Below are 13,568 nucleotides of genomic sequence, written 5' to 3'. Positions count from 1 at the left end.
ATTATTGTTTCATGGCCCTACAAAGACCAGTTTAGACCAGTTGCAAACCGGTCAAGACCAGAACCGGTTAAAACTGGTCTTGTAACCGCAAAAGACTGCAAAAGACCGGTCTGTTGTGGTTCAGTTCAGTTTTTTGATGTTTCTGGAATTGGGAGGACCAGTTATGGTTACGGTCTAAGACACTGGGCACCAAAAGACCAGACCGGACTGGACTTTCAAACACTATGCTTAGCTCACCCAGGTTTTGCTGATGGTGTATAACTCAATCGTAGCTGGTGCAGTAGCAAATACAACAGCCCAAAGCAAGCTGTCAGTCTATTGATCAAAGGTTTTCACCATTATTCGGACCATTTGCACCAACATTGAGGGAGAGAGAGGTGATAGAAGAGAGTTTATGAGGTGGATTGGTATGATGATGCAGGATCTGTGCCCTCGAGCTAGTTTGCACCCAACAAAATGGGGGAGAGGCAATGCACAGATAAAATGGGCAGGGGACATGGGTGTGAAGATGACACGACATGTGTGACGTCATGAAAAGTATTGGCTGGTGGCAAGACCAGGGCCAACAAAGGTTGTGTGGGGAGAGGCAAGAATGGTGCCTGTTATTTGAGTGCTGCATGGTGCATGACCAGGGGGGAGTCAAGGAGACCACCCTAACAAGTGGTTGAGGAAAATGAGACGAGACCGCCAGCTGGTTGGTCTGGTCTGGGGAGACTCCAAATGTACACCAAAGGTGATTCTCTTGCAGGAAGCGGAACGGGGTGTGGAAATTCCATGGATGGTGAGGTAAATCAAATTTTCAGAGGGTAAAAAAATGTGTTCATGGTGATCGTAACCCATATTTTTGGAGGTCAAAAAGAGAGGGGAGTGTTAGTGTCAGTTGTGACAGAAGTGGAGGAACCTCCACAACTGGGGAAATTGATGGTGGATTGGCAAGAAATTTTCCCTGGTTGCTGGAAGCCAACTGAATGGTCCTAAGCAACATAAATTGGGCCATTGAATGGTTCAGATCCTGTAGAAAGCTGTTAGGCAATGAAGCGCTTGGAAGGTGAAGTTTTCCTCAAAGAAAACAAAGGCAGTTGGTGGGGTCTAACTCACCATGATGTTCATATGACTAGTACAGTCAGCATTTTCCATGAAAGAAAACTAGATCAGCCACACCAAGCACTGTATAGAGGCCAGAGATGGTGGAGATAGTCATGGTAGAGGGCTGTTGTCACTACTCCTGCAGCTGTGCCAAAGCAAACACCCATGAAGGGACTTGGCAAAACCAGAGTGCCTATCGCATGGTGCTGAAGCCTCGAAACTATGTGAAATAGCTGTTGATATTGCAATGAGTTTGACAAATACAGACACAATATAAATTGCCATGTCAAACACAAAGATTTATGGAGATCAAGAGAATCGAGATTACTACTGGGCCCTGAGGGCCACATAGATATCATCAGAGTGCATTGCAGCTGATTAAAGGTTGGTGGGTGATGACTTACGAGAGCTGGAGGTGGAGGGTACTAACCAGATAGGAGGAGGCTGACGTCGTTTCTAACGCGCTGTCAGTCATAGGTTACATTACTTCACTGTAGGGGTGTAGGTAGGAAGGGGGGAAAAGATGAACTAGGATGTGATCCTACACCGAGATGGAACCCGAGGACACATCACGAAACAAGGTGCATTTTGGGTCGTGATAGGTTTTGGGATGTTCCGAGACGTGTAAAATTGAGAGATATACTACCATTTACACAACAACTCTGTGAACTCAATCATAAATCACAGCTGGAAGAGGTGATAGTAAGAACTCATCTTTGACTATTTTGCAGCCTCCTTGCACAACTTGTCAATCTGCTCAAGCACCACGTCAGGCTTCAGCAGGGTGTGGTCAAATCGATCGGAGGATGTTCTGATGACCTGCATGACATCTGGGATCGTGGGAAGAAGCCTGTCACCAAGCGCCCAACACAGGGGAGAAATGGTGATTTGTCCAATGAGTAAATCCTGGGCATATGTTGATCGGAGGCATTATTGCTCGATAATTTACTTCACATTTGCCAGGTGGGTAAATTCAAAATATGTCCAACATTCAACATCAACTGCAATTAGGATGTGCACAAAGGACCACATAAGAACTATTGGTAAAATGTGCATCAAATTTTCCCCAGCAGCTCATTCAATATTTGCTTTCAATGTGCCCAGATATTATTAAATGTATTCAGAATATGCCCAATATTTCAAGACACATTTTAAGTAAATTCATCAGCTTCATTTAGATTGTTACTAATGGGCATATTTCACATGGGACTACCATCCATAGTGTCTTTTTATCTCAGCTTTAATTTTGAATATAATCCTTTGAACAAATGTGAAGAAAATCATTGAGCAATAATGCCTCCAATCAACATATGCCCAGGATTTACTCATTGGATAAATCACTGTTTCTCCCCTGTGCGAGCAGCGAGAGGTCCCTGACAGCAGCCCTTGTGGGGCACTCACTTCAACAAAATTCAAGATCACCATGCCATCCTGCTACGATTCGACAATCCGGAAACATCCTTGATTTACTTTGTTTTACAGCTACTACTGTAAACAGCCTGAATATCCTTACATATTTAGTTGGATCAGTAGTTTTATTTTGGGGGTTGGATCAGTACTCATAAAGGGGGGTTGGATCAAAGACTACAGGGGGTAGAAACCCATCTGATTTGTGCAACAGAATCCATTACAAAGACCCCAATCAACCGCCCAACCATAGCTTTGATGTTGAGGGCAGAGGCTTCATTGCTATCACTGATGTTTCAAACCTGGCTGGGATTTATCATAGGGCTGGAAAGATTATCCAACTTTTTTTCGACAGCAATACCCTGACCCAGGTGTTGCCCAGGTGTGGAACTTTGAAGTGGTTTAATTATACACTGTGAGTTGTACTATATCTGGGTCGATGCTTGTTGAAGTTTGACAATGATTCCACAATAAATTCAAGAATAGTCATAAGCCCAACATAAGCCCGAGATTAGAATGTGATCATCAGTTTACTACTCCGATCATGTGTGTATAGATACAAGTAGCATTCAATGTCTAGCATCAAACTGAGATAGCATGTGCCAGTACAGTGCTTTGCATGTGAGATTGCACTCAAAATCTCACAAAAACTTGTTTGTGCTTGTCGTTTGTGGTTGATGTCATGCATTCTACACCCAAAATCAACCCAAAATGGTTACTGTACATAATCAGGAAGCTGGCCACTGATTTTCTGCAGCTGCTTGTGCTACATGAAATATCAAAAAAATTATATCATTGGAAAGCTTGAGAATAGGTCAATTGAGTGAGAATATCTAAAAAATGAAAATTGTCCTTAAATCAACCCCATGAACGAATGATTCCTCATATTCAGGTGCCATAGCACTTTTACCATGTTCACACGATGCTGCCTCAACATGGCCAGCTTTGCATGTGCAGAATTATAGGTCCTTGACCCAAATTTTTGCACAGTCAAAACTCAAGTAGAGTAAAGCAGCTAGTAGCCTTTTTTAACAATATTTTTGAATTGAGATTGGACTGGAACTTCAGTGTCATCAAGGGGTACATTCTTAAATAATAAATGTCGCCTCTGGAAAGTAATCATGGAGATCTTTTGCAGAAATCATTACCAACTCTAACCTTTTGAGGGAATAGTCATTAAATTCAATGCATCTTTTATACTCTATTTTTTTCTGATTTTTATTCCCCAATCTCCTGGCACTATCAACCAGGACTTCCCAAAGTCCAACATTACTTGCACAGGAATGTTCGAAAGAAAAGGTCGGTCAAAACACACCCAAAAATTACGAAACTTCTCGATAATTATACACATATAGTTCTAAATAGCTACGCAAATTTTTGTTCTGAGAGGACCATTATCCATCACGATACAGGCATATTGCTGCTGGATTGCTACTCTGGAGTTATTCTATTTATAGGTATTTGTCACGAAACGTAAGGAGCCGAACACGATTTGAATACAAACCAGATGTGGCCAGCTTCCCAGTCAGGGCTGTGTTTATGGTCTTTTTATGCACAAAAAACACCACCAAGTCAAATTTCAATTTAAAATTCCAAAATATATGTAGTCATTAAGATGAGAAGTACACCTAATGGAAAATGTAAAAAAAAATGGCAAATAGTTCGAAACTCAGTCCTTAACTAGGACAATGAGTTAAGGTGGCCAGCTTCCCGATAAGGCACAGTACTTCAGGAGTTGTTCACTTTCCGCCTCAAACTCTAATCCAAAAATGGGAAACTGCCTTATTTTTAGAATCCTCAACAATTTTGTCGAAGTCCTGTGGCTCGCCATGGGTTTATTTGAATACAAGTTATCTTATATTTCCTTGCAGCCCTCAAAAAGGAGTTCAAAAAAAGAGAAAAGGGACAACATCTTAAAGTTAGAGCAGAAATTCTAGTAGTATTGCTGCAACTAATGTAGACATGATGTATCTTTGGTAACGTTATGAGGACCGTTGACGCCACCTTGTAGCGATGATCTATAAATGTAAAAAACACACCTGCAGTCAAGCACCGAACTGCTCTAGTAAATCTCGCCCTTCAATTCAGCATTACATGAGCTGCTGCTCTTCAATTTACACCTCCTTTGCACCTCCTCAGGCTCGTGACCCACCGCTCGAGGCGAAACATTGTTCGTGCTGTATTGTCCTTGCAAATTCTTCATTCTGCGAGGTTGCATGATAAGGGTTGATGTTTTTATACTCGAAGCGGTGGGTTCTTGTTGCGAGGATCATGTTGATTCGCCATGTTATGTCAGTCCGGGCCAGGAAGGATCATGATGCTTATCAGTAACAGTAATGAATATGGGAAAGACAAAAAAATACCTTTGCGAGGGAGTATGTATAGGGATGAGGCAGGCAAGCTCCTGTAAGTAGGCGTCGTCGAGTTGGAACCTTGGAGGGCGAGACGACAAACATCGGTTTGTTTGGTTGCTGCCTAAAAATAAAGCAGCTTCCCGTTTTGGGATTAGAGTTTGAGGCGGAATCTCAAAAGTGTACTTCAGGTCACGAAATACAAATGCAAACAAGTTTTCGTGGGATTTGCAGTGCAATCTCACATGCAAAACACTGTAAGTATGGACCGTTTAATGGTACGATGATAGCTGTTTGCCGGAGAAATCAATGCCAGTGATCATAGACTATACGAGTAAAATGAGAGATACGTAACGAGAATCGGCATTCGTACGTAATGGTCTGTCTTGACCTTGTTCACCTTGCCAGTGTAAGATCAGACGAAGTTGTACCTGGGTTGGTAATTTCATGGATAGGTCGATTACCCTCGAATGGGCTCAAATCGACGAAGTGGTCATGGATGTAATCCAACATCCCTTTGTCAGATTGACAGAGGTTTCGATAACGCTCGCCAGGCTCGTCAGGCCTGAAGTTAGGTATCTGATGTATCAAACCGAAGGTTGAGAGAGGCTTGCTGCCTGAAGTCCTCGTCAGTAAACCTCGGATATACGGAAGAGCACATCACTCCGAGTCACCAAAGAGAACAAACAACAGCGTCGTCCCAAATATCGTGGCAAATAAACCGTTGAGCACCGTCCAGAAGCCTCCCACTGCGGCTAGTCCACTCAAGACAGATTTCTCTCGATACTCGACAGAGACATGCCAGTCAGAGTAATCGTCTTGTAGGTACAAGCGTAGCGTGGCAGTGTTGTTGTGTCGAGGAACTTGCAAGGAAGGGTCTGACGACAGGAATGGGACGGCACCAATATAGAACCCCTCTGTCTGGTGTCGCGACGTGGCTTAATAAGGATGCGAGTAGAAAGCACGAACTGAGCGACATACAGAGCTGAAGATACCCAAAGATGCCAATCCCGGCCTCCTGAACTGCTCTCGGATAGTTGCAATAACCCCTCCAAAAAGATGCGCATCAGGGACAAGAGGGATTGGCCATGTGTTTCGGATTACGCCCCCGGTATCGTTGTACATGCCAACCACGATCGATACGGCGCTAGATGCAGAATTCGATGGAAATGTGCCGTTGATTCCGAGAGTAGTGAAGTTGACGGTTATCAAAACGTCAGGCCATCCAAGGGGACAGTCGAACACAACCATTTTAACGTTATCCTCCGAATTCATAGCCTGGAAAGCAGGCTCGAGGTTTTTGAAGGCGCAGATGGAAACTTATAGCGACTCAGACAGAATGTCCTGCTCAACGGGAAGCCAATGACATACCGGTCTTGTTGTCCCACTGGGCATTGACGTTTATGGCTTCATGAAGTTTAGACTCGTCGCCAAACGTACCATTTCTAGCGAGCTGCCAATGGCAAGTTGTGAACACTGGCAAACACGGTTGCAAAACAAAGATTTTACTTACAGCAACAATTCTCCAATTCTCACCAACAACGGCCGGATTATTCAACGTTAGTGTGGTAGGTGTGGTATATATTTTATAAGGGCTCATAGCCGCCTCTTGAACAGGTCCAAATACGAGGTTGGTGAACGAGAATGCGAGGAGGACCAACGCAATGACCGTGACGAAACTGCGTCTGAGGAGGGGGACAAACTTATGCTGGTCATGGCTGTGCGAGTGGTAAACCTCGTTAATATCCAGAGTACAGAACTGACACACCTGATGGCGGGCCCCGCAACTATGCGGTGAATGGGTAAGGACGGTGGTTTGTCGCCCTTTGTCATGGCATAAAAGTCAAATGGTTTGGTCACCACCCCCGAGGGTTCATCAATGGCCTGTGTAACAATCACGGCAAAGCGTACCATCAAGAGCAGGCAGAGGCATGCTATCTGGACGTAGATCGCGGACGTGACGAGAAAGGTAACAGCAGGCATCTCATAAGGATCCTTTCCGTACCAGCTCCAAGGTTGCACAAAGTAAGGCACTAGCAACATCGCTGTCAGCCTAATCATGAACACATTCCCAAATAGTATTGCTCACCAAACGTGCATTCAGCCGTGGTGAGGATAAAGTCGACTAAGGATCCGAACCGGGGCTTCTCCTTTAATGCCTCACGTCTGTGTGAGAGGGTGATCAGCTATGGTCAGACTGGTTGAAGGGACGAGGCTCACTTAGTCATGACATACGAGTGATGGGAAAGTATGGTGACATTGAGGACCACCATCGGGATCAGATTTTCGGGGCCTACAATACCCCAGATGGAGAGTGACAATGCGATACACGTGAAGCATGAACCCAAGAGCAGCCGAGCAAGCCAGCTGCGCAGGCTACTGCTGAGGAATATGCTCAGTACGAGTTTCAACAAGCGTTGCAAGAGGTTCTTTACGGCAAACATTGTCAGAAAGGAGCACGTCTGGCCAGGGCTTTTGTCAGTGGAAGTATTTATAGTGATCCTGGAAGACTACCACAATGGCCATCATATCCCTTTACATACCGATCAGCTTGTTCATGTCCAAGGGATCCTCCGGATATAAGTTGAAAATCTGTGTCACCACGGTCCATGTCGACGTGCCTCCTTCGTGTTTGTTTAGATAGGCGCCCGCCGCGCAAAGCGAACTGATATGGTGTGAACCGTCACCTTCACAACCAGCGCTCACAGCTACTATTAGGGCTGCGGCCGTATTAATCGTGATCAATGCTCGATATTTCAGGTAGATTGGGTTCTATTGGGGTCGAATTCAGCTGTGGTTGGCGTCTGTGCATAAAAAAAGCATCGCACAGGCTAGGTATATTTTTTCGCAACTGATCAGTGACCGGAATAGGTCAAGAAGATTATGATATGTAATACACGCACGGCGGCCGTAACGGGTCTTGACGGACTGCTCAGCCCTAGCAGCTAAGCATTCCAAACAAAGATCTCCCTCTTCGAGCTCAAGGTCCAGTTAAGGAACTGTAAAGATAGGCACCCCGGGCGATTCGGATTGAGGGAGGTTCATGATTTACGAACTATCCGTAGCACGCCACTGGGTCCCTTTGAAAGGTTCGGGTGTTCATCGGGTGGCTAGATTTTGAGAGGTTTCCCCGGTACGGCAAGTGCCTAATGAAGGTCAAAGAAGGTGGTTCTCCTGTGGGAAAGTACCGAAAGACCCGCCTAAACAACACCCATGATGGCGAGAACGATCACTGGCTTTTGAGGTGAGCAGCGCGATAGGGACTCACAATAAACGGTTCCAGGGTGTTGAAGAAACGTCGTAAACAGCGGTGAGATGGCAGTGAACACGGTGATGGCCTTATTTGGGCCTTATAACCAAAACAAGAGTGAGCTCTGGGCGAGGTGCGAAGCACAAGAAAGGACCCGCTGTAGATGAAAACGGGGCAAGTTTGGAACTTGTGGAGATTTGACGCCTGTTGCGGTGGAGCTACATTAATACTAGTACGATAGAACTTCGGTTGTCGTTGTTCACTGCTTCGAGTGACACAAGTGGTTGTCAGGGAACATTAGTACGACCACGAAAATCAAACGAGAACTCACCGGAGGGTGACCAAAAATTCCGGTATGAGTATAAATTTTATTACCAGGCCCAGAGCACCTAACCACTCAATCATACCCAAGCTCTTTGTTTCGACAAGGAGAGCAGCAAGACGACTAAAGACGCGGTAAGACGTTTGATTCAGTCAGTGTGGATCAGTCAATCTATGATAGTGACGCGCCGCTTTATGAACTACAAAATCCTGACTGAGGTATTGCACTTTCGTGGTGCAGTAAGTACTCATGTCCGCAAATACTGAGTTCTGGGGCGCATGAGTTTATGTGACAGTCTAGTTTCAAAACGGGAAGAAACACGAATAAAAAAGACTTACATACATCGAGATATAGATTGATGTTCGACAAAGTGGTGAATTCGGCATCCTCGGTTCCTTTCATTCGGCCAGTCAAATGGCTACTACGGACGAACCCAAACGCCTGGATGTCTTACGCAAGCCGCCGAGGCGGTGATGTTGAACCTGTTACCGTTCTGCTGTGAGAAGTCGTCGTCCTAGGGTTGTCGTCATTCCAGCAGTCCTTTGATTCCCTTGCGACCACACCCCACCGTTCGTATGTGAATCGAAACTCGTTGATAGGCAGAATAGAGAGACGAGATGTGAGTGGACGGTTGATGGTGGTGGTTGGGGTGAGAGCGAAGAGACGATGAGGCAATCACACGTGTTGCCCAAAACCATCACTCACAAACGACCCACAACTCCAATCCCGACTAGACAAAGGCGCGTAGCCCTCCTTATTGGAAGCAGAAGTTTGCACAATTCTCGTTCTAGGGAACTCCAGATATCCTTTGCTCGACCTCTTTTCGGCTGTGACTTATTTCGTTGTAAAAACTTGGCCCAGGAGGAGGCCCAGGACGGACTATGGTGGCAACGGTACGCCCCCAACTCTTCTTCAACCTTTTCTTGCAACGTAAAACGGCGCAATAGGAAGTGTATGAGTAGCTATGTACTAGCATTCCGATGATATTGGATCCCACAAACCCACGTCGGCGTTGCATACGCCGTGTTGCCGCGCACTTTATTCTATCACCACCCGTTCTTCCAAAGCCATGGGGTTTCTTCGAGTCTCGACCACCACATCAAGGTACCAACGCAGGCAAGATCCGTACCTCGCAGGAAGCAGGACGACCAGGGAAGACCCCTCTTTGTCGATCTCATCTGGCAGGCCGTGCCATACACATTACCCTGTAATTCATTCCGCCCATCTCCACCCTCGGCTGATCACTACTGTTGTTCCTGTCCTTCTGACCAAATCCCCCTTCCCCGGCATCAAATTCACATCCCCAATGATCCGAAATTCCCAGTGCCCCGACGTACGCTTCCTCCGCAAGCCCAGATCCAACATTTAAAAAATATCTGCACCCGCGAAGTTGTGCTTGGGTTGTGCATTGCTAGCCTACGCGTGTAGAAGACCGCAGATTCATGTGTATGTGAACGGGTGTTGGCAGCACGCATCTGCGGAGCTCCCTCGCACTGCATCCGCTCGCGCAACTCCAGCCTCTCTTCGGGGGTGTGCACTGTGCACGCCATGTCTCCTGTTCCGTTTTTCAACCAGCGGTCATCAGAGGACCCGTAATCCCACGTTTTCGACATGACTATTACAGTGCCTTTGGATTCATTATAGGGGATGCGAAATCACCATCTTTGAGGGCCATTCAAGCTTCCAAGGTCCCCGGATCAGTGGTGGGCGACGGGCCTTGGAAGTGGGCGGCTCCGTTGATTTTGGGAGGTGCGTGCGGTTTTTGGGTGTCTATAAGCTCAAATTCAATGAACCATTGTGATCCAATCCACAGAGACCAAAGGAGAACCATGGGATGAACACGGCGAATCACATTCCGGGGTTTCTGCCACATATCACCGAATTTCTCATTTGATTGATTTTCAGAGACGAAAGAAGAGACAAAATTAGTCATTCTCGGTGTTAGATTGCAGGTGAAACATTTATATTTCAGGTACGTATACGTCACCGGTACCTACTAGTACGCACCGGTGTTTTTTGTTGCACCGCGTGCTTTATTATTGTGAGTCGGTCATTTTATACCTGCGTTTGAGAGAATTTCTTACGTCCTTGGATAAAAATTCAAAGCACAATTGATTCAATTCACACTGTTTCCGCTACGTTCGAGACAAATTATGAATAGTCCCGAGAACTTTTGTTGCGTCGTCGGGTGGTATGAATAACTCTTCAACCAGAGTGCCCACCCCTCCACTCGGATAAACATATTCTCGATTTCGGTTCTTATACTTAACGTTGCCAAAATGTCGCATTATTGCTTGCAGGTCTACCTCTCTTTATTTCTCGGAGTATGGTTCTCGTGCGCAAGCGGCTTCTAACGCTCCTTTTTGCGGTTGCGGCTTCTACTGGCTATGGGTACACTGACTTGAGGATCGTCAATAGGGTCATCAGTCCAGATGGGTTCAACCGCTCGTGAACTTTAGCGTTCTTCGTAGCAATTGCATTCGTCACTGATTGTTATGGCTGCTCTAGGGCGGTATTGGCAGGTGGTACGTTCCCTGGGTCTCTTATTCAAGGACAGAAGGTACGTAAAACTTTCAATTTTATTTATTTCACTTCCTATTTACCTACCCCTCACTTCCAGAATGGCCGGTTTCAAATTAATGTCAGAGATGAGCTGACGGACAACAGCATGGTCCGGAGCACAAGCATTGTACGTTACCATCCTCCGCAAATGAGTGTGCAATCAGCCCCACTAATCTTTACAAGCATTGGCATGGGATACTCCAAAAAACGACCAACTGGGCCGATGGGACGGCTTTTGTCACTCAGTGCCCTATTACGCCCAACAACTCTTTTTTGTATGACTTCCAAGCTCAAAACCAGGCGGGGACCTTCTGGTATCACTCACATCTATGTACGTGATTTTTTGCCTTCTATTTGGCTATATTCAGATTCAAGACCTCATCTAGCTACGCAGTACTGTGACGGCCTCCGTGGGCCTCTGGTGATATATGACCCTAATGATCCGCATCGTTCCTTGTACGACGTCGACAATGGTTTGCCCTTATCTCTCATGGATTACATTTCGGGACTTACTGACAATAAAATTTGTCAGAATCGACTATAATCACTTTAGCGGACTGGTACCACGCCCCCGCACCTTCGGGTGCAGGAGAATGCCCGCCCCCTACCTCCGCCACAACACTCATCAATGGCAAGGGGCGGTATCCATCTGGCCCTCGAGTTCCCCTGTCTGTAATCAACGTACAACGCGGAAAACGCTACCGGTTCCGTATTATAGCGATGGCGTGTGATCCGAACTTCACATTCTCCATCGACGGCCACCAGTTCGTCGTGATCGAAGCAGACGGAGATAATACCCAACCTTTGTTGGTGGACGAACTTCAGGTGTTTCCGGGACAGCGGTACTCCGTGGTCCTTACGGCAAATAAACCTGTTGCGAATTACTGGATTCGTGCACTGCCGAATAGAGGTGTTGCAGGGTTTGAAGGCGGCGTCAACTCTGCCATATTGCGCTATGCTGGAGCGCCCACGAACGCGGATAAATCTACACAAACAAATAGTACTCGGCCACTTCAGGAAACAGATTTGCATCCACTCTCTAATCCCGCCGCACCTGGTCCGCCGACTCGGGCTGGCAAGGATGTGGTGGCATTGAACTTAGTCCCGGCATGGGATGCTGCCATTGGCAAATTTACAGTGAATGGTGCGCCCTGGATCACCCCCACAGTGCCTGTAATGTTGCAGATTTTGAGTGGAGCGCGGACTGCCAAGGACCTCTTGCCTTCGGGTTCGGTGTACCCCCTTCCGAAGAATAGGGTTATTGAGATTTCAATGCCCGGGTTGGATCTTGGCGGGCCAGTGAGTGTTAAGGATTCCCCCCTTCGATTATTTGGCCAGCTAATTGACCATGATAGCATCCGTTCCATTTGCATGGTGTACGTTTTTCCTCGCTCGTTTTTGTGATTGAACCAAGCCCTCTAACTCAATTAGCATTCTTTTTCCGTCGTACGGAGTGCAGGAAGTTCTGTGTACAACTATGCTAATCCGTTGCGTCGGGACACTGTTAGCACTGGCCTGGCCTCTGCGGGGGATAACGTTACGATCCGCTTCACCACCGATAATTCGGGCCCATGGATCTTGCACTGGTTCGTCAACGTCAATAGTTTCTTTCTAACTAGTTGTGCTGAGGATATGTTTGTTTAGTCACATTGATTGGCACTTGGACCTGTGCGTCTGTTAAGACTTGTCTCATTGCTCTTGCTGACGTCAACGGTGATAAACACTCAGCGGATTAGCAGTCGTTCTTGCCGAAGATACCCCTGGGACACCTATATTGGATCCCGTTCCTGGTAAGTCGTGCCGCAAAACCACCATAGTGTAAATTTCGACATCATCCACAGAGGCCTGGAAAAATTTGTGCCCTGCGTATGGCGCAGGCGATCCTCTTGACAAACCCCCTCCAGAGTCCCCTAATCCTTGCTTACCCACCAGAAATCTTCCACACGACGCGAAATGAATGTGGCACCAGTGAGATTAATTTTGCGATCATAGCACTCTCACAACAGACTAGGAGATAAATATATTTATTTATACGCTCTCAATTCTCTTCTACTCATTGATAATTGTTTTAAGTACGGTTTCCCGTGCACATTTTGAGATCTATTTAATTTTTTTCTGATTCGACGGGCCCCTTGCAACCAATAACCACCAAAGATTTGTGTGGAAGAGAACCGTTGGTAGTTAGTATCGTTATGGACCTCGCTAAACGTTTTTTTACTTTGCATTCTTCGTAATATCGTCATCAACAATTGAAGAAAAGGGAAGCTTCACTGAATCTCCTGGTACAAAAACCCTGTCGTTGCTGACGGCGAAACACTGAGGCTAATAAATTTTATTTCCCCAAAGAGATGGGAATTTAAAATCTTATCTCTAACCGTCATTTCAATAAACATAACCACCTCCAGCATCTTTTCAGTCTATTCCCTACTCAAATTTGACCATTGAATCTGATCTTGATACCTATTATTGACCTATTACCTGTGACACGAGACTTGTCACGTGAAGCCAAGGGACAGATATCCCATTGCCAAACCAGGCATCCAGCTTTTGGTTCCCGACACCAACCACACCATGGCCTATAGCCTATGAG

At 46.1% G+C, this 13,568-nt stretch overlaps 3 protein-coding genes across 3 annotated transcripts; 2 read left to right on the top strand and 1 right to left on the bottom strand.

Annotated features, from left to right (window-relative positions):
- Positions 1-5,150: 5,150 nt before the first annotated feature.
- Positions 5,151-7,288, bottom strand: LACBIDRAFT_327869 (uncharacterized protein; the record flags this gene model as incomplete). Its single annotated transcript, XM_001881752.1, has 11 exons — positions 5,151-5,170; positions 5,276-5,409; positions 5,533-5,765; positions 5,826-6,163; positions 6,216-6,231; positions 6,285-6,320; positions 6,358-6,562; positions 6,613-6,728; positions 6,756-6,877; positions 6,934-7,010; positions 7,065-7,288. The coding sequence occupies 11 exons, from the start codon at positions 7,286-7,288 to the stop codon at positions 5,151-5,153; spliced, it is 1,521 nt and encodes a 506-aa protein (XP_001881787.1).
- A 705-nt stretch (positions 7,289-7,993) lies between these two features.
- LACBIDRAFT_327868 (uncharacterized protein) lies at positions 7,994-8,890 on the top strand (the record flags this gene model as incomplete). The annotated part of the gene is made up of 4 exons (XM_001881893.1): positions 7,994-8,088; positions 8,153-8,211; positions 8,597-8,655; positions 8,771-8,890. The coding sequence occupies 4 exons, from the start codon at positions 7,994-7,996 to the stop codon at positions 8,888-8,890; spliced, it is 333 nt and encodes a 110-aa protein (XP_001881928.1).
- A 1,852-nt stretch (positions 8,891-10,742) lies between these two features.
- Positions 10,743-12,935, top strand: lcc8 (laccase, multicopper oxidase, benzenediol:oxygen oxidorectuctase; the record flags this gene model as incomplete). The annotated part of the gene is made up of 11 exons (XM_001881892.1): positions 10,743-10,864; positions 10,925-10,976; positions 11,037-11,105; positions 11,162-11,309; positions 11,365-11,451; positions 11,511-12,277; positions 12,334-12,354; positions 12,410-12,564; positions 12,623-12,646; positions 12,707-12,768; positions 12,820-12,935. The coding sequence occupies 11 exons, from the start codon at positions 10,743-10,745 to the stop codon at positions 12,933-12,935; spliced, it is 1,623 nt and encodes a 540-aa protein (XP_001881927.1).
- Between the last annotated feature and the right edge of the window lie 633 nt (positions 12,936-13,568).

The sequence above is a fragment of the Laccaria bicolor genome, genomic scaffold, assembly GCF_000143565.1.
Source record: "Laccaria bicolor S238N-H82 LACBIscaffold_14 genomic scaffold, whole genome shotgun sequence".
Lineage (NCBI taxonomy): Eukaryota > Fungi > Basidiomycota > Agaricomycetes > Agaricales > Hydnangiaceae > Laccaria > Laccaria bicolor.
The sequence above is the reverse complement of the archived record's forward strand: the minus strand, read 5'-3'. Positions and strand labels throughout refer to the sequence as shown.